Consider the following 20,621-nt stretch of genomic DNA (forward strand, 5'->3'; position numbering starts at 1 on the left):
CTGAACAGCCTCAAAATACATCTTCTTAGCTTCTAGATCTTTCTTGCCAGACATTAACCATGACTTTAGCAAATATTCATAAAAGCTGTCTCCAAGTCCTCCAACTGAGACATGATCTGCAAAGGGAGGGAAATGAATTTGAGAGTGATTCAGCCTTTAATTCAGATAATGCAGCAAAATCACATTAGCAACAGGGATGCACAACCCCACAACGACTGCAATTCACGTTACATTTAAATGCCAACAAATCTCTTGTTTTCAGAAAGATATTCTGAAACGAGCAGATGTGCTGTTAACTCATGTGATATACTCTAAATAACTGCCACGGTAGTTTTGTAAACATGAAGATAAAAAATACATAATCACCCCTAATTCCAAAAATCTGGTTCTCTAGCAGAAATACCAAATTAAAATGTTTCATGGTATATATTCAAATAAATTTTTAATTGCTTTAGCTCTCAATAATATAAACTATGTCAAAGCTACGACTATTAGCAAATCTTAAAAAAAGGGGGTTTGCAACAAAACAAGAAGCTCCCCAGCTTCTTTTGGCTTACTATTGTTATTATTACTATTTGGTAAGTTATCTAGTGTTATCAATCCGAAGGATCAAAATCCTTTGAGGAGAGGCAGTATGAAGGATAGAGCAGAAGTTTTTCTTCCTAATACTCCATTTCTACAATCTTCCTCCATTGCCAGTTTTTAAATATTACCTACAATCTTGCAACTTGTAGGGTACATATTCTCATGAAAAGTGTGAAAACTGAGGCTTAGAGAGGCTAAATGAGATGACAGCACTGGAAATGCCATCTGACACTACAGCCCACACAGGGTCTCGCACGTGGATCTGCCTGCTCTCCCCCATGAAACACTATATGTATTCTTCCGCCCACTGCTTGAATTCATCCTTTTATTTTTCAAGCACATTTACCTACAAAAACAGATTCATAATCTATTTGAAATATCCTTCCTAGAACTCATAGAGAACTTCAACATTCATAAGATACCCTTACTTTGAAAAATTGCATTTGAAGTTTCATAACTAAAAACCCAATTTTATGTCTATTAAAAAAAAAATCAAACCTTTATTTGTTGACTTAGTTATACAAAAGCCAGTCTGTATTTATACAGCTATCAAGACAATTTTCTCCTGACACCTACCCAACACCTCCACTTGGAGGGCTACATGGAGACCTAAAAGTGAACAGGTTAAAAGTGAATTGTCTTTTCCTCCTCAACTTTATCTTCGGCTCTGGTCCCTGTCTCATCAAGTGGTACCACTATCCTCTCAACCGCACAAGTGAGACATCAGGTAATCACTCTTGACTTCTTCTCTCTCACTCTCACATCCAGTGAATTACCCAGCTACTGCTTTTACTTCCTAAGGATCTCTTGAATGCATCCACCCCTCCCCATCCTCACCAATACGATCCTGGCCCAAGCTACCCCTATCTCCTGCCTTCTAGTCTGCAATGGCCAATTATTTGGTCTCCTGCACTCTGATAGCATGTGGCAATTTAAATATAAATTAATTAAAATAAAATTAAGAAATTCAGTTCCCCAGATATACTAGTGCTCAACAGCTACATGTGGTCCTTGGCTACTGTACTGACCAGGAAGAGAAAGCACATTTCCGTCATCACAGAAAGTTATAATGGCAGTGCCACTTCAATCTGTTCCCCACATTAATGTCAGAGTACTTTGAACATGTGAATCGGATTACCCCTTCCTTGAAGCCTTCAATGGGGAAGACTCAAATTCTGGGTCTTTGGAGACCTGGGAGGCCCTGCGTGATCTCAATCTCTATATCATCAGGCCTGCTCCACTTGCTCTCTGCCCTCTTGCTATTTGGCCCTTCTTTTGCTTCCTCATAGCCATCAGGGGTCAGCCCCATGGCCAAGTGGTTAAGTTCGCACACTCCCTTCAGTGGCCCAGGGTATCGCCGGTTCAAATCCTGGGCGCCGACATGGCACCACTCATTAAGCCACACTGAGGCAGTGTCCCACATACCACAACTAGAAGGACCCACAACTAAAAATACACAACTATGTACCAGGGGGCTTTGGGAGAAAAGGAAAAAATAAAATCTTTAAAAAAAAAAAGCCATCAGGCTCCTTCCCACCTGCGGATTCTACAGGCATTGCTCTCTCTGCCTGAAGTGCAGTCCCTGACTCCTTTCCCCCACATTTAGTGATTCTCACTCATACTTCACATCTGGGATCAAATGTTGCTTCCCCCAAAGAAGCCTTCCCTGACAGCCCACTGGGTTCCCTCGTTACACGCTTTTTGATAGCATGCATCTACCATACTTGCAATTTCATAAAATGGAGGAATTTTTTTCTGTCTCCTTCTTGAGATTATGATCCAGCAGGACAGAGACCAGACCTATTAAGTTTTCCAGTCCACAGCTGCCCCTAGAAAGTATCCTGAACATCCTAGATACTCAGTAAAGAACTGATGAACAAAGCAAAATTCTAAGTCAGTCTTAATAAGGATTACTTATTCAAGCCAGAAGGGCTATATTTTTAGGTAGCTAAATATGTTATTTTCTCATTGCAAAAAGTCCAGAATTATAGTTTTAACTTTAATGTAAAATTAGTGTTTTTAAAATTGGAAGGCTGATTCTTAAAATAGCAGCGTTTGAAGTGACCTTTACAGTTTCCTAAATGAATCGCTACAGAAACCTCTGACATTTACAAACTAAACAGACTAAGTACCATCTCATCAATAACAAGCCCTGTTGTTACAAACATGATTGCAGGAGACAAAGGCAAGTGATGCATGGTAAAGCAAGTCACCGTCTGGTAACTGTCGAAATAACAAGGACTAAATGAAGTAATAGAAAACGATGGCAGGGATCCAGACATGTCCTTCAGAGTTAAAGCAATGAGAGTTGAAAACCAACAGTCAGAAGCAGCTTCATTTTCTTCCCCCTTGGGTTATGATTCTCAAATGGATGGAAGAAGCAAGTTTGGGCATTTGGTGATTTTTAAAAAAGGAAAAAGGGTTAAATAATAATACATTTGTTTTAGTTAATTTTGGTTAAGTGCTGGTTAATTTTCTGGTTTTTATTTCCTGCCTGTAAAATTTTCATACTGGGAAAGAATCAAAATAAAGGAACACAGAGGAGAAAGAAGAGAAAGTCTTTTTGATAATTTAGCATATCACTCACTAAGCTTCCTTCATGTCTGGATGACTATTTGTGTTGGCAACAGAGTCCTGTGTAAATATCTTAGTGGATGTGGGAGAGAACATATCTGATTTTATCAGCAGGAAAGGACTGCCTACTTCTAGAAAGAACGTATATGATATTTTTATTCCCGAATGGCTTAAAGGTAATATATAGTCACTGAAATATTAATGTTCTTCTCTAAAGGGGGCAATTTATTCTTTTCTTCCCAATAGGAATGGGTTCCATAAAAGGATTCCTAATACTTAGAAAGAGAAAAAAGCAAAGCAAACAGCAAAAGAATCAAGACAAAAACGAACACTCAATATCTTCATTTTTTAATACTTTGTAGACTTCATCTGAACTTCTCTCCACAAAGCAATCCCCTAATGATGCTAGTAACACTATATCTATCTTAATGTTGTTATGTTAATCAAAGAAGGGAGACAGTTGTTTTGTCTATAGACACAGAGCCCCACATCTGGCCTCTACAGTCACAAGATATTATCAGCGAGCAGGGCTGGATGCTGCCTCTCAGCCACAATTGAGCAGCAGGGACAAACTGCTCAAAGAGAACAAATAGAACCATTTTTAAAAGCAGAGGCAGAAAGATAGTGAGACTGGACACAGAGTGCATGAGTATTCACTAAATTCAAGTAAGTAAACTTTTACTAGGTGCAAGATACCACGTGTTGGGTTAACAAATATGACTAAGACAAAGTCACTGCCCTCAAAAGTTTTGGATTCCTAGGAAGGTGGGTATGTATATGAATCATTAGGAAATGGATTGTGATAGGAAAGTACCCAAGTGTTGGGATACGGGAGGAAAGGGGGTGAGTAGAGGAGGAGCGGGAGCTAACAAATTCCAACGAGGGTCTTGAAGAAGAAGGCCTCTAGAAGAAATGGTGAGGGCTGGGCCTTGGTGGGGCTGGAAGAGTTGTAAAGGGGTTGAGGAAACAGCACAAGTCAAGACCTGGATAAGGCCAAGCAGGCCTTGATTAAAGAATGAAAAAATAAGTGTGTCTTCCTTGACGCTGGAACATATGATGGGGGTGGCGCAGGAGGGACAGGAGACTCATCAACCCTGTTTGTTTTTCCATCAGGAAATCGGCCATAAGCAATCCAAAGATAAAGGTCTCTTTGTACCAAGAAACATGGCCAAATGCATGGGATATGGTGACCCAGAAGGTGAAGCTGGGCTGTTCCAGCACAACTGACTCCTTTTATCCCTCTTCATAGTGACTTCTAAATCCCAAATCACAGGAAGAAAACAGTAAACAATAGAGACTTTTCTTCAACTTTTGAAATCTTTTGTGAGGAGGAGAACTCTAAAAATGCTTGTCCTTTCAGAGAATCAGATCTAGTCATCTTGTACTTAGAAAGCTACTTGAGTTGTGTTTTATCCCAAATACTCTAGTGGCCCTCAAACTTTTTAGTCTCAGCACAACTTTGTATTCTTAAAAATGAATCAGCACCCTGAAGAACTTGTTTATGTAATATCTTTCCGTATTTACCATTTTGTAAATTAAAACAGAATTTAAAATATTTTCTTAATTTGTTTAAAATAACAATATACCCATTATGTTAACATACAGTTTTTTTCATAAGAATACTTTGTATTTTATGAAACAACAACATTTAGCGAGAAGACTGACACTGTTTTACATTTTAATGTTACTGTACTAGGAGACAACTGGATTTTCACATCTGCTCTACATTCAATCTTTTAGTATACGTTTTTCTGGCTGAAACACATGAAGAAAATTCAGCCTCACACATTTATAGCTGGAAAAGGAGAGGGTATTTTAATAGTCCTTTCAGATAATTGTGAATATTTTTCTTTGGTACTACAAAACTTGACAAGTGGTTTTCTAAAGGTTAAAGTTTTTTAACAGTTAGTTGCAATGTGTAATTAGAAACCACATCAATGAACTTTTGTACCGTTACATGAAAATCCATTGGGCTACCTGGCACTTTGAATGGGTCTTTTTCTCACATATGGTTTTATAACAGCATGCACTGGTCATTTGGAAAATATTGGTTCACTAAATTATGCAGCTCTTCCAGCTGTTGACACATTTCATTATACAGTATCCAAAACCCCACATTTGTTAACATTATCACCAATCTCAGCCAAAACGTCTTAAAGTGTTGGTTAAAGGCAATCAGTTCATGGCGGCATATACACGTTTTCCAAAGTTCTAATTTTTTTTAAGAAGCTCAAATCTTATCATTGGCACAGATACTGTCAGTTTTCTTTGAAGTGACAGGCACATTTATGTGACCATGTCTACCAATTATGCAAGCCTGAATAACCAGTTTGTCTTTGGTTGTTCTTCCAAGTAAAAATGGTGACCCATGAAGCAATAAGTGGCTAGTTCAGCTTACAGCTCAAACGATGACACAAGAGCTTGTCTTTGAGGCAACCACTATTTTTCATTATGCAGCAGAAGTGCTTTAAGCATTCTTTCCGTTTAATCATACAGAATATTACAAAGATGTGTACTCAATGGTTGAGATTTACCAGAATCAATATATATATATTTTGCTTCCTTAAGAACATTCATAAGTGAAACAGACATCTTTTTATTTGTTGTTGTTATCTGCAGGGAAGAATACAACATTAGTACTATCTGGGGCCTCCACTGTGGTTCTCTCTATGGCTTCAGCAGTTTTACCCACTACTGCTTTTGCAACATAAGTGCAAACGTCAACACAGTGAAAAAGGGAGGAGGTTTTGATATTATTACAAAAATAGCTTTGACCTTGTAGATCCCATGAAAGGTCTCAGGGATGTCTGGTGATCTGCAGACCACACTTAGCTTAAGCGGCACCCTTTATTACGGTCTTACTGTCTCAAGAGCTAGGCCTTCCATAGCCATTACTAACGCACAGACATAGATTTTAGCATATTTTTTTCTACTAAATTATTCTTTAAGAAAAGTCCCTCTAAAGTAACAGTGAGGCATAATCATCTAAAATTTTTTTAAATATAAAGAAAAAACTCAAATTAGAGTAGAATTTTAAGGGATCGCTAATACTCTCAGTACAGCAAGGCATCTCACTTAGTATTCTTCATTTGCTCTCAGTTGCTGTTTAATCTACCACTGTTTTTCCAAATCAGCTTGAGACCATTTCTGTCAACGACTCTGAACCTTTATATGGCTGGCCAAAGTCCCTAAGGATCTGAAGTGAGGGCTTCTGGCATAATACTTTCTTTTACTCTAAAGGTTACTCTACTGGCAAGAAACCTTTATCTGCTGGCTTAAAATTAAGTAGGGAAAGTACTGTTTGTTCTTGCAATTTCCCACCCTTATAGATTCAGTCTCCTCTCTCATCTTGGAGCCAAGCAAAGAGATAATGTTATGAAGTAAGATGATCTGTGCAAAACCCTGAAAGCCATTAGCACAAAGGAAAAATTTTCCCTTCTATCCACATGACCAGCTGGTTAGAGGCTAACATCCGCACCCCACCCTCACCAGATCTTCCCTCTGGGGTTAACAGCTTTAAATGCGCTTATATGTCAGCGTGCTTACAGTATGCGTGAATAATAAACAATCTATATCCCTGGCAACATTTACAGTCTGTCTGTCCACAGAAGCCTGTTTATTAAAGGAACCACACCCCCTTTTCCCTTTTCTAAACATTCCTCAAGATTTGTGCTTTTTTGCGCTCCTTCTCTCTGATACTAGAACAGTACTGGGTACCAAAAAGAGCTAAAACAATGCTAATCTTTTGACTTACATTGACCCCACTGTCCACTACTGGGATTCAGATAGTTAGGATAGAGGCCTTGTGGTTTTTCCAGGTTGTTCAGTACTGTTCGAATATTCGTTACCTATAACAGAAAATGAAAGGTTACTGTGAAAATCTGAAAAACAATTTTGGTGCCAATCTTCTGTCTTTCTTCATTATATTTTTCCACGTTAGAAAAAAAAGGTTGATTTCAGTGATGTAGAATTAGAGCAAAGATGGTTGCCACCAGCTTACAAAAATGATAGCAGTAAGTGAATGCAACCATACTGATCTACCACATGCCAGACACCATCCAAGGAACTAGGGATATATCAGTGGATAAACGAAGTCATTACCCTTTTGGAATTTGCATTATAGTGGGATGAGACAGATAATAAACAAATAAGTATAACATGTCAGGGGGTAATAAATGCTATGAAAAAAATACGAGAGGGTAATGAGACAGAGAGTGATGTGAGGTGGTGAGGCTGTACTGTGTTGGCCAGGGTCATCTGGGGAGGCTGAGGGGACAGTCTTTGAGCAGAAACTTAAAGGAGCAAAGGAGAAAGCCATGTAGAAAACTGGAGGAACAACCTGGGCAGAGGCGGCTACAAGTACAAACGCCCCGAGGAAAGAATGGGTTTATAAGACTACTGAGGCTGGAGGTGAGGAAGCAAAGGGAGAATGTCCGAGAACAAAGAGAACAAGCCTGGGCCCACAACACGCAGACCTCACAGGCCATCATGAGGGCTTATTTTATTCTGAGTGTCATGGGAAGCCATTGAAGACTTGTGTGTTTACAGGTTTGGTGTGACTGGGGGCAAGAGAGGGTGTGGTGGTCAGGTGGCTACCGCAGAGATGATGGATCCTTGGACCATAATGACAGCAGAGGTACAGGATAGAGCCAAAGGATTTTTTGATGGATTGGACCTGAGCTTTACCAAGAAGACTAAGAGGACCTCAAGATTTTTCGTCTGAGCCACTGGGTAAATTGAGGTGCCATTTCCCAAGATAGTGAGGACTGGAGTAGAAGCAGGTCTGGGGGTTGAGTCTAAGGCATTTTAAGTAGGAGTTGTCCTGCAGACCTCTTAGTGGAAACATTGAATAGATAGTTGGATATAGAGTCTGGTGCTCAGTGGACAGGTTGGGACTGGAATTATAAATTTGAAGTCCACAGCATAGAGATAGTATGTAAACCCATGAGACTGGATGAAACAGAGCAGAGACGGAGTATAAGAAGAAGAGGCCCCGGTTTGAGTCCTGGGGCTTTCCAGTATTTAGAGGTTGGGCCCATGAGGGGGATCCAACAAAAGAGATTGAGAAGGAGCATCCAGTGAGGAAGGGCAAACCAGGGGAGTATTGTGTGCCTGCAGCCAAGCGCAGAGAGTGTCTCATGGAGAAGGAAGTAACCATGTGCATCCGATGCTGAGAGGGAAAGGAAGATGAAAGGTGAGAATGATCACTGGATCTGGCAATGTGGTGCTCATGGCTCACCGTGACAGATGTGGTAGGGAGAAAAGTGGGACTGGAAAGTGTTCAAGAGAATGTGAGACAAGAAGAGAAGATAACAAGGATATCTCTTCCAAGGAGTTTTGCTGTAAAGGGGAGCTGAGAAATGGGGTGAAAGCTAAGGGCAGAGTGGTAGGGTGAATGAATTTATCCAAATATCTATGAGTTTGTTTCTTGAAAATTAGAAATAGATTCAATTGCTACCTCACATTTGTATAAGACTTCGAGTTAAAAAAGTCTTTCACATACTTGGTTCATAAAGTCCACACAACACTATAGATTTTTAGATAAGGAAAAAAATTCAGGGAGTTAAAGTGACTTGCTTGAGGTAGAGAGAAGCAGACATGTACGCCAGGCCCCTTCACACTGAGTCAGCACGGGGCCATGAAGAGACCAGGGGTTTGCAGTCTGATTAAATGAAATGGTGCATATAACAAAACTTCATCAAGAGCCATGTCAAATTACACTTGGTTGTTCTTTTCCACATCCAATATTACTAAATCTCCCCAGAGAGGAAATTGCTTCTCACAAGTACTGCTTTGCAATGCAAGGCATTTTGGAGAATCTCACCTTTTCAGCAAAGACGGGGTTTCCTGATAAGTGGCTCAAATGTATAAACTCCAAATGCAGAGTTCCGAATTCTGCCAAAATACTGCTGCCTCCTGAGGCCCAGGGCCAGTTCCTTCCAATCCCACTAAAGAAGAGAAGAGATTGAAGAGTTATGGGTCAGACTAATTCTGGGTGTTTTTTTTGCAGCTCTAAATAGCAGAATGAAAGAGACAGCTTTTGAATAATGGCATCTCAGTGAATAGTCCGCTCTGGATATTTCTAAATACCCAGCACTGTGGTCTTTGACTGGCTCCTGATTTCAGGCTTTGATTCCTATCTCCAAATTGAAAATTAGTGTTGACTTAAGTCAGAAAGACGTTGCTTTGTACTCGCTGTTGATGAACAGACAAATATTTTGGAAGGTACTGACCAGACCATATAGAGATGCACACCCATTCCAAGTGGAATATAAAACCAAATTAGACCAAAACACTCCCACCATGCCCCAAATCCCACTCAAAGCCCTTTAACGTTTTAATTAATTTCAACCTGAGTTTCCACGAACTGTTATAGATATTCACATTATGTACAAAATCTTTCTTGGATATAAGATAAATTTCAAAGATTCATTAGGTATATACTTGCTCGATTCCTCTCCAAACCCTTTATCCAATTACTAGACTTCCTTTCTTATGTTTCTCTTGACACTATTTTACCTATTTTCTAAGTATATTTTCTAAGGCACTCACTCATTCCATGACCTATTTAATCTATGCTCAAGAACTTCCAAAAACTATGTAATTCAAATATGAAAGGGGTCAAAGGCAGGAGCTTCAAAAATTATTGCCTCATGGCTTCACTTGGAGAAATGCTTCTTAAAAAGAGTTATTCCTAAAAACACTCACACACACACACACAGAAATACACATAAAGTGGCTCTTGAGACATGGTCATATTCTTGGGTACAGTTATTTCTGGGAAGCCACATAAAACATCAAGATGTATGTGATAATTCAGATGAAGAATAAAGTCAATGAGTCTCCCGACCAATAAATTCCCTTGCATAAAGCCAAAAACCCTCATTTTGGTTTTAGTTCAGAGGCACATCTACTGCACGCATATTTGCCAGGGACTATGCATGGCACTGGGTTACAAGGATGGTTATGACGAATAAATTGTGCTTTTCTCAAAGACATTATAGGGTAATGGGTCTAGTGGAATGAAAGAATAAATAGTTCCAACTGAATATGGTAAATGTCAGGAAAAGTGGGTGATGAGTTCTCTCAGCAACTAGAGCCAGGACAGGCAATCCGACATGATGGGGATCAGAACAGATTCTTTCAAGAAGAAGGGTCCTGAGTTGATTCCTGAAGGATGACTAAGAATTAGTGAGGGAAGAATGGTGGAAGGGAGAATGTGGACATGGAGAGAGTGCACAGCAGAAGGTCTAGCCAGAAACTGGAGGCGGCTCCGGATACTGGTGAGTGGATGGACCGGAAGGTGGCAGGAGAGAAAGCATAAGATGAAGTTGAGGCCAGATCTCGGAGGCTTGTGGACGTTTGATTTTCCTCTCTTTCCAAGTTGGATTCTATTTAAATACTGCTCTTGGTGTCCTCTAGATTTCCTACCCCCTTATATCATCTGCAACTCTGAGTAAACCCTTCCAGTTCTGTCATTGCTTCTGCTGCAGGGCTGCTGAAGAAAAGGAAATTAGTGAGGATGCCTGATATTTGACATTCTAGGCTGCCTTCACACTTGCTTCATTTCTTTTAAGAGCAAAATCTAGATTTTGTTCCAAAACATAGATTTACAGTAAATCTAATAAAAAGTAAGACTAAGATTGGAAAATCACCTATTCCTTTATTGTAGAAAATGCCTTATATTTATTAAGTTCTGGGAACGTGAGTCAGTTTTTATTTTCCTGGTTGGCTTAGATTAAAGGAGTATTCAATCATCCAAATAGGATGAACAGCTACTTTCAAATTTTAACATATGGCAAATGCACACAGTAATTGGTTATTAATTTGTTGTCATGACATATTATTTTTTTTATTCCAACCATTTCATCACTGACCAAAGTCAACAAACCTATTAAACAAAACTACAAATTTCTATGTTCTAGAGAAACTATTAAAAACAAAGCCACAATATCAGGGTAAGAAGGAATGAGGACTTCATCTTGGAGAAGGAAGAGGACAGTATGCTGGGGACCCCGGCCGTTTCCAGATCCTCAGGGACGGGTTCTTTTCATTTCAGGATATTAGAGGGTGTGGTGGCACTAAAAAGCACTAAAATTCAAATTGCTTTTGTATCCAGGCATTTGTTCCCTGCTATTAATGTAGTTAATCAAGAGAAAACTAGAGACATACCGAAAAAAAATTCAGTACGTTAAAAAAAATTAAGATTTAAAAAGGGTTATATATATATTCTCTCTTTCTACTTCTTTGCACACATTCATATTAGAAGGCAAACAGTGCTCTTTTCTATCACTGTTTAATTATATAGGGAGCAAGAACATTCAAAGCACTAGCAAAGGATAAGTCATACTGGGTTTAGAATAGATGGTATTTTATAGGAAAGAATGGCTTTGGTTAACATCTTTTCAACCTGAAGAATTCATTTATTTCAGTAAAATTATAAGATTAACAGTTGTGCTGGCTCTTATATATAAGTCAGGGAAGGGTTTCAAGAAATCGTAGAGGACATAATTATATCTAGATATTAAATAAGGCCACTCACTTTTTCTTGGGCAAAGCTGCAAAGACCTGGAGATTGGCGGGGGGAGAACACGGGGCACACACTATGGGCCAAAACTGCTAAAATACATACACGTTGGGGAAACAGCTGCCTACATGCACAGCAAATGTGCAGTGAGTCAGAACTAAGTTCTGGTCACTCATAGAATGACTTCTAAGATCTGTTTTTTCTCTAAATTCTACAAGTCCACTGAGGAGTCTATTTATCTGTATGACTCTAACTTCTAAAATGATATATATGGACAGTGGGCACTTGACACCAACATGGTCGGTTTGTGATAAAGGGAAATGAGTCCAGAGAGAGCTCAGCTCCCTTGGTCTGGGGGTTAGGGTGCCCAGGGCCTCCCATGATACCAAAGGCTCTAAGCTTTCTAGACCTCTGGGGTCAGAATAAATCTCATCTGAGGGAGCAGAGGATTGAAAATGTCTTTAACTTCAGCTCCCTTATCACAGTATTTTAAAGGCTGTCGTAGTGTTCTTTAACTTTATTTTACAAACACTAATAATATTTTAGAAAAATATTTTAAAGATAACAGTTTGTGTTCAGAAACTATTAGTTCCATAAGGCAGGCATGAAAGGGAAGAATATTTAAATATCCCCAATTTTGTTATAATGACTGCATTTTGAGTCAAAATGATGAGTCAGCATATGGAAATGTATACACAAAAAGGCAATTAACATGATTTGGGGAGCTGCCAAGCGTTTGGTTCAAAGAATCCTAGAACAGAACTTCAAACTTTGCTATCACTCTCATTTCATTTATTTCTGTTCCCTCCAATCCCCAGTTCTCCCATTTTAAATTGGAGTATTATTTAATATATGTTTCAATTTTTAATGAAAGTAAATTCTCAGTAGTCTACAAAGGAAATAATTCTTTGAAAATAAAACCTTACAACAAAAAATAACTGATTTTGGCAATCGCAATTAGAAACATGTCTTTAAAAAAATCGAGTTGCTATGATTCTTTTGAAAATGTGGAATACTATGTTGTTGCTTTAAAGACTATAATTTGAATGTAGTTTATTACCAGTGATAATATGCTTCCTCGTCCTACTGTACTCAAAAGCAAGAAGGTATAATTATTTACTGACCTCATAGCTCTAATAAGCAACGTGCATTATATATTTTTCCTTCTCCCTCCTGGGAATGGTTAATAGTGCCAGAGAAAGGAGCTACAGTACTAATGATGCTATTCTACTCACGTTTGAATCCCACAGGAGAGCTGCTAACTCTTCTCCTGGAGCTTGTAATAAATCAAGTAGCTGCAGGGTTATTCTGGATTGATGGTATAGCCCTTCAAAATAATCTTAAATCGAGCTACTGAAAGTTATGTGTTATAGTGATTGCTCGGATATAATTTGGATCATTAACAAATACATTTGACTACTTTGTATAATCAAATGCAACAAATAAAGAATTTACAGAACTGAAACAATTCTAAAAAACCACCAGATTTCATTAGCTATGACTTTCAGTTTACTCTTCCTTGCTGCTTGCTATTCTAGGCAAAATGGGAAATGGGCCAATAAAGACTTATCTAGAGGATTCTTGCCTGAATAATTTCTGATTAGCTGATCAGTAAACAAACTCCCTTCATGTTCATAGTCCAGAATATAGGTTACGCCTTGGGGTTCTGGAGTTAATAAGTTTTGGAAGAAAAAAATTCCCCACATTCTATGTATTATGGTAAAGCCTTACTTCTGTATGCAAATAGAGAGACACACAGGGATATTTAATTCAACAAAGCAGATAATCCAATATTATTCCTTTCGGATTTTAGCACAAATTAGGAAAGAATAATTAGAAAGTTCGTGAATGATTGTTTCATTTAACTGTATTCCCAAAACTAACTGATTGTGAGATTAAGCAATTTCCGCTTTACTTATTTCAAATGTCTCCTTCCTAAAATGGTTTGCACAGTGCCAGTGTTTCAAGTCCGTAGTCTAAGACCTCACTAAGAGTTGGACTAACAATTCCAGGGACTGGCATTCCAAGACGCATCAAGATTCTACTGTAGCTCATTCATAGAAAACTTGACTGGGAGGACGACCTCCATGAGTGCTTTCCCACAGGGAAAGGTGGCTAACACAGGGTAGCCATTTGACTGAATTAATTCGTAATCCATAGCTTACTCCTTCTGAACAGCGGCATGTGGGTTAAATCTGCAAAGAATTTCCACACTCAAAGCTTTTAACCAAGGGTCAAAATAATGTTTTAAAATTAGCCATATCTTGCTGCCTCTTATGGGTGATTATTTCATATAGAATTGAAATGGAATACTTATTATTTTAGTTTATCCTTACCCTCAATACTACTGTCCTTGTATTTTACTATCTAGGATTGGAGGAGAGGCTGGGGTTCCAAAGTCTCAGATGGTGAGAAACCCTCCCTAATTCCATAAATAACCTGCTTCTGAGGCCCAAAGAGACCAACCTTCTGCTTTCCAGCCATCCTTTGGGTAAGATCTCTTTGCTAACACTATCGATAGACCGCAAATTAGTGGAATGTAGCTTCTGTCCAGTTATTGGGCAAATTGGGATATCCTATCATTAGGTTTTGGGAGCAGCATGCCAAAAAGGCTAGCAGTACTGATGAGAAAGCATTTCAGTGCTTTTAGGAGGTGTGGGCATACACGCACATTTACTTTACTGTACTTAAAAAAAAAAAGAAATCATATTGTACACATTTTAAATATACATTACTTTTTTTCATGGACATTTCCCATGCCAATCAATGTACATCATCACTGTGGTTGAGAGCATAGTATCTGATTAATGGACATATTCTAATTTACTTAAACATGCTCCTACTGATGGACATTGAAGCTTATTTATTTTTTATGTTTTTGCCACCAGAAACAATTCAGTGGTATGTCGAGTTCTTTTTTAAAGCCAACTTATTTTCATACAAAAATGTCTACATGGATTCCAGCTGGAAGATGTTAGTTTAATTGTCTAAACTGATAATGAGGATGGATCTGGGAATGGGTATCGGAGGCATAAATGTCCACTGTTTGCAGAGTTATTTCTCTTTGCAGCCTGGGCTTATTATATCCCACCACATTTGGTAGCCTCTAGAACTCTTGGGATATTTCAAATCCATCTGTTGTAAATCATCACATCAAGTTCTTTAAAACTGAGGAAGGGGGAGCTACAGACAAGCATTTATAACCAGACACTTTACTAATGAACTTCAGGAGGGAACACAAGCATAGTATATTCCATCTTCAGAAATGGTAATTCACAAATACTAGTTTGCCAGACATCCTCTTCTTTTGATTTTTAGATATAATTGTTCCATTACTATAAGAGTTTAACACATATCATCATCCTGAGACATTACTTAAGATCCAAGGCTACAGTGAAATTTGGCTATGTTTATTTATCTCTGTCTTTCACTGTATGGGTCTATGGATCATCTATGGATCAAGCCAAAAGAAATCAGTACTGACCCCAGTTTTTAATTCTCCAAATTATGTTTACAGCCTCTTTCTGTAATCAGAATGGCCAGGATTGCTCAGTTCTACTAGATTTTTAAGATCTTCAAGGACAGAGACCCTGCTTTATGCACCTGTGTAACCCCAAAGTCTAGGGCAGTGCCAAGAAACAGAGGTGCTCAATACATGCTTCACTTAATAAAATTAGGAAACAACAATGAAAGGTTTGTGTCATTAGTTCCCATTCCAACTTATATCTAAATAATATAATCCCATATTGAGTGTCACCATAAATGCCCTCTTAGAGCCAATTTAAGAAAAACATCCTCTCTAGGCTGATCACGTAGTTTACTATCACAAATTTGCAGTGTTCTGAAGTTGTGATTTCTAAGAGTTGATATATGGTGAAATGAGGAAAATAAAGACAGGATGGTAAATGTTTATGCAGGCTAAATTTTATTCAGTTTAAATGACTGTCTTTTATTCTGGATCTATGTCCTTATTTTTGTGACATTAAGCTAATCTTTTTCTTTTTCAATGAAATAATGATATTAGGTCGGTTGTTGTTGTTGTTGTTGGTATCCTTTTTTTTTTCTTTTCCTCCCCGAAGCCCTAGTACATAGTTGTATATTCTAGCTGCAAGTCTCTCTAGTCCCTCTATGTGAGCCACCGCCACACATACTACTAACAGACGAGTGGTATGGTTCCAGGCCTGGGAACTGAACCTAGGCTGCCAAAGTGGAGCACGCTGAACTTTAACCACTGAGACATCAGGGCTGGCTCTGGTATCCTTTTTTTGGTGGTGAGGAAGATTGGCCCTGAGTTAACATCTGTTCCCAATCTTCCTCTTTTTTTCCCTCCTCAAAGCCCCAGTACATAGTTCTATATTGTAGTTGCAGGTCATTCTAATTCTTCTATGTGGGATGCTGCCACAGCATGACCTGATGAGCAGTACGTGGGTCTGTGCCCAGGACCTGGACCAGCGAACCCTGGGCCGCTGAAGTGGAGTGTGTGAACTCAACCACTTGGCCAAAGGGCTGGCCCCCTGGTATCCTTTTTTGATGAAATAAAAACACTAGCAACCTGAGGCCAGTCTCTCAATAATTAGGGAAATTTTACTTGCTCCATGAAAGCTAAAAGTCTGGAACTACTGATCTTAAGACATGGCTGAAGCTATGGAGCAGCTACTATTGGAAAGAATAGCTATCAATTATGCCAAAACTAATGCTAGTTTTTGGCAGAAAGTCTGAGGTATAAGAGGATAACATTAAATGATTTTGTTCAACAGGTTAAAAAAATAAGCACTTTCAGGGTACATCTTGCCAAACTCAGCAAGTAAGACTGAGTCAGTCAGCCACCCATAATTTACTGAGGGCTTACTATGTGCCAGGTTCTGTGCAACGCAGACACAAAGCACTGGAGGAAACACGCTAAGGTTTTTTTAATGGTCAAGATGGCCTGCTCTGAAATTCTGGAGGGTTGGGGTATCAACTGCAACTCAATTCAATTTTTGTACAGGCACTTAACTAGAGGCAAAACAGTTTTTGGGGAACTATTTCTGTTCTTTCTATGGGCATTCCTCAGAGGTCTTTAGGGAAGAACTCAAGTGGGTCTAATTAAATTTTTATAAAAGAAAGTGAACTTTCTCTGACTGGTACACGAAGCACACTGATATGTTATCACCAAGTTCAGCAGATCCTCGCCATAGGTCTTTTCCAGACATTAAAGTAGTTGGGAGTAATTGGGAAAGATTCATTCCCTGATGCTTAATAAATTAGTTATCACTGTACTTCAGAGTGGGCAATAAATTGTTTCTAAGGCAAGATCAGTAAAACAAATGCTAAATTAAGGAACCTGTAATGGAAAATGTAGCTAATGCTAAAAATGCTATTCAAATTCCCAAACGATGAATTAACAGCAAGAAAGTTCAAGAAAATAGATGATGTCTAGGTCGTCAGAGCCAATAATTAGTGTGTTCTTTTTTAAGGTGCATTATGTAAATTCAGATAGTTCTCTTAACATCGAATGGAAATCTAACCAACCAAAAGAAACCAGACAGTTAATTAAGCCACTTTATAATTTAAAACGGTAGCTTTCCTGAATTTTTGATTTTTATATGAGAAGAATCACACAAACAGAAATGTGTGCATAGCTTGTGGTAAGAACAGATTCAGGAATTACATGGAACAGATGCTGGCGAATAAAGCTATTGAGCTACTTCATTCTCATTTTCCTGCCGTCTGCCTACAACTTATGGTTTAGAGGCTGTGGAAAACTGTGTTACGAAACAGTTTGGCAGCTAAAGTTTTAAAAACATAAAGATTAGAAAAGAATAAAGAGGATAACGAGAAAAAGAATAAAGAGGAAGAATAAATTGTTGAGGAAAACTCAACGATAAAGACAGGTATCCTTGTCAACGGAATATTAACTGCTACAATGGAATCAACGCCTGTCCTGTTTTGTCCTAAAGGATCATCTGTGTATAATTCGTGCTATGCTGCCTGGCGACATCTTCTCTGTTATTTAACTTTTTGCATGCTTAAGCTTGTCTCCCTAACTGCAGAAGATGACCTAAAGGCAGAGATATAATTCTATTTCTCTTACCACCCATCACCTCCTCAATTTGATATGCACACAGATGCCGTAATTTGATGATTTATCTACTTCAGCAACAAATCCATTTCTAACATTACTGTAAGCCATATTTTTTTCTATAAAACTCAGGAAGTACTCTAAGCAAAGTTTATTACTTGTAGTTAAACTATTTTACATGTATTGACACTTTTATGTTTACCTTTAATTTTCATGTTTATATATTTTCAGTAATTAAGATTCTTTATATTATAGGAAAAAAATACTGAAAAATTTAACTAAACTCCTAACCGCTTTTACAGAGTAAGAATAATCAAAATGGGTAGTTTACATAGTTTAAACTTTTGGTAGACCCCTAATGCTGATATTAACATTAAAAAATGTTTCAAAATACTAAGTAAATGGTTGGTGGAACTTTGACAGTAAAACTACCTATTTCCTAGAAGAATATTCAAAATATCTGACTGCTGACAGACATAACTGTAACTTTTAGAAATCTTTATTTAATGTGTGTTAGCTCTGTGCAATGCAAAGATGAAAACAGCAATACAGTATTTTGAGACCATACAATCATTATTTTACCTTTAAGGAAATACTCGGATAAATGAGTGTTGACATAAAAAACTGTAGCCTTTGGTAATTTAATTAGTTACAAAACATCACAAAATGCTCAAATGAAAACATCAAAGTATTATTTTGAAATTAGAAAGAATAATCTCTCTCATTTTACCTTTAAGGAAAAGGAAGAGAGGAAAAAAACCTTCCTTCTCTACCTTCTGCTAAATGAGTTTGGGTTTTCCATGGCATTAAGAGTACAATGCAAAGGGCTGGTGTAGAGAATTTTATGTAATAATTAAGCCGTAAACACTGTGGTTCTTAAGCTGCTGAGGATAGGGTTTGGTGATGTCATGAAAAGAATCTCGGAGAGATAGAGGAATCTGGAATGGAAGGGGAGAGGCTGAACTTAGGACAAATTATACTAGACTAAGTAAGACCAGACTTTCCAGACACATCTTGTCTGAAATGAACTGTTGTGAAAGAAAGCAATGAACTGGTAGGAGGATTCCTGGGTTTTATGGATTGAGGCTACTCCGGGTACAAAATAAAACTTGTAGCTGTGATGCGTGACTTCTTTTTCCTTGAATGTCAACTTAAGAATACGAACAATGTTTATGGGCTATTTCCCCCCATTCAAAATGGAAATGCTCTCTTGGCTCCCATGGTGAAAAGGCACATTCTTGGAATTTAAGGTTACCTACTTCAGTTAATAGTAGAATGCCAAGGTGAAAAACAGCACGATTATCTTGTAATGTTAAGCACTGAGAAGAAAATAAAACAGGATGATGTGATGGTGTCTGACAGGGAGCTTCTTCAGACTGGCTTGTTGGGAAGACCATGTTGAAAGGGAGACCTTCAAGCTGAGATAAGCAAGATAAAAATGAACCTGTCAGTGAAGACCTGGGAATGGCTCCTGCAAGTGCCCCCAGGCGGGCATCAGTCTGCAAAGTGTGCAAACAGAAGGCTGGCTGTGTGGCTGAAGGACAGTGAGGGGACTCTAGTGACAGGAATACTGGAGAGCTGATAAAGTGGCAGCTCACACAGGGACCTGTAGGCCAGAGCAAGCACTTGGATTTATTCTAAGTGCAATGGGAAGTCACTCTAGGTTTTAAATAGCAGGTGATGAAATCGGATTCACATATTTAAAAGTTCACTCTGGAAGTTCACTGTGGGAAGAATGGACTATATGGGAGCAAGACCGGAAGCCAGCAAGCAAACAGGTATCCAGGCGAGAGACAGATGGCGGCCTGGACTAGGGGCCAACAGGAGAGATGGACAGACGTGGAAGTATCTGGGCTGTCTCCGGAGGTAAGAGTTGTCAGGAAGAATTAAATCTGGGGATGAAGGACAAGAATCAGGGATGATTTCTAGTTTCCTGGCTCTAGCAGCTAGGGAGGTTCTGACACCATTTCAGAAGGCAGGGAAGGCTGCCGTAGGAGCAGGCATGACGAAGAAAAGCAAGAGTTCTGTTTTTCAGATTTTGCTCTAATAAACATCATTCCCAATTACAAGGAAAAAACCCGAATTTGATCATTTTAATTTTTCTTTTTTTGGTTTTTTACAAAGATCAATTTATTCAATTTAAGGAACCTTTCTTTTGCAATGGCTTTTCTGAAATTATTTAAAAATTATGAAAATAACATGCATATGACAAAAAAATGGAAAACATACAAAAGATGATGTAATGGAAACTCCAGATCCTACTATTATTTCTCAGAGTAAACACCACCCATAATTTACTGACATCTTCTCCAAAATTTCCTAGTACATGGTCACTAGACAACATTTTTGAAAATACAAATGGAAGTATTTTCCATATATTACTACACATTTTCATGAAAAAGTAAAGTATCTTGGTGCTGTACCTCATTATAGCTGCATACTATTCCAGTGCATGAGTGTACAGTGACTTATTCCACTATTTCTCTTTTGTCTCAAGGTTTCCTATTATGAAAATGTTGCATATTCATGAGTAGGACTCCAGGATAAAATCCTACATGTGGAATTTCTAGGTTCTAAAGTATGTATTTAAAATTTAATAAACACCACCTAATAATCCTCTAAAGAGTTTGCCCCGACACACACTCCCTCTAAGTACACATGAAATGTTCTAACTCCTAACTCTGGGCATCCATCAAATTTTTAAAACTTAGTGAACCTGCTAGGTAAAAAGTAACATCCTTTTTTTTTTTTTTAAAGATTGGCACCTGGGCTAACAACTGTTGCCAATCGTCTTTTTGTTTTTTCAAAGATTGGCACTTGGGCTAACAACTGTTGCCAATCTTTTTTTTTTTCTGCTTTATCTCCCCAAACTCC

At 38.3% G+C, this 20,621-nt stretch overlaps 1 protein-coding gene across 2 annotated transcripts in view; it reads right to left on the reverse strand.

The window, feature by feature from the left end:
* MAN1A1 (mannosidase alpha class 1A member 1) overlaps window positions 1-20,621 on the reverse strand; it is a 161,733-nt gene that overhangs the window by 16,416 nt on the left and 124,696 nt on the right. For both annotated transcript variants that reach the window (XM_070496096.1, XM_014840057.3), the window contains exons 7-9: window positions 8,984-9,107; window positions 6,914-7,007; window positions 1-116 (exon numbers count right to left, since the gene is read on the reverse strand). In XM_070496096.1, coding sequence (XP_070352197.1) covers window positions 1-116; window positions 6,914-7,007; window positions 8,984-9,107 — 334 coding nt within the window. The remainder of the gene's footprint in view (window positions 117-6,913; window positions 7,008-8,983; window positions 9,108-20,621) is intronic.

The sequence above is a fragment of the Equus asinus genome, chromosome 24 (genome assembly GCF_041296235.1).
Source record: "Equus asinus isolate D_3611 breed Donkey chromosome 24, EquAss-T2T_v2, whole genome shotgun sequence".
NCBI classification, from domain to species: Eukaryota; Metazoa; Chordata; class Mammalia; order Perissodactyla; family Equidae; genus Equus; species Equus asinus.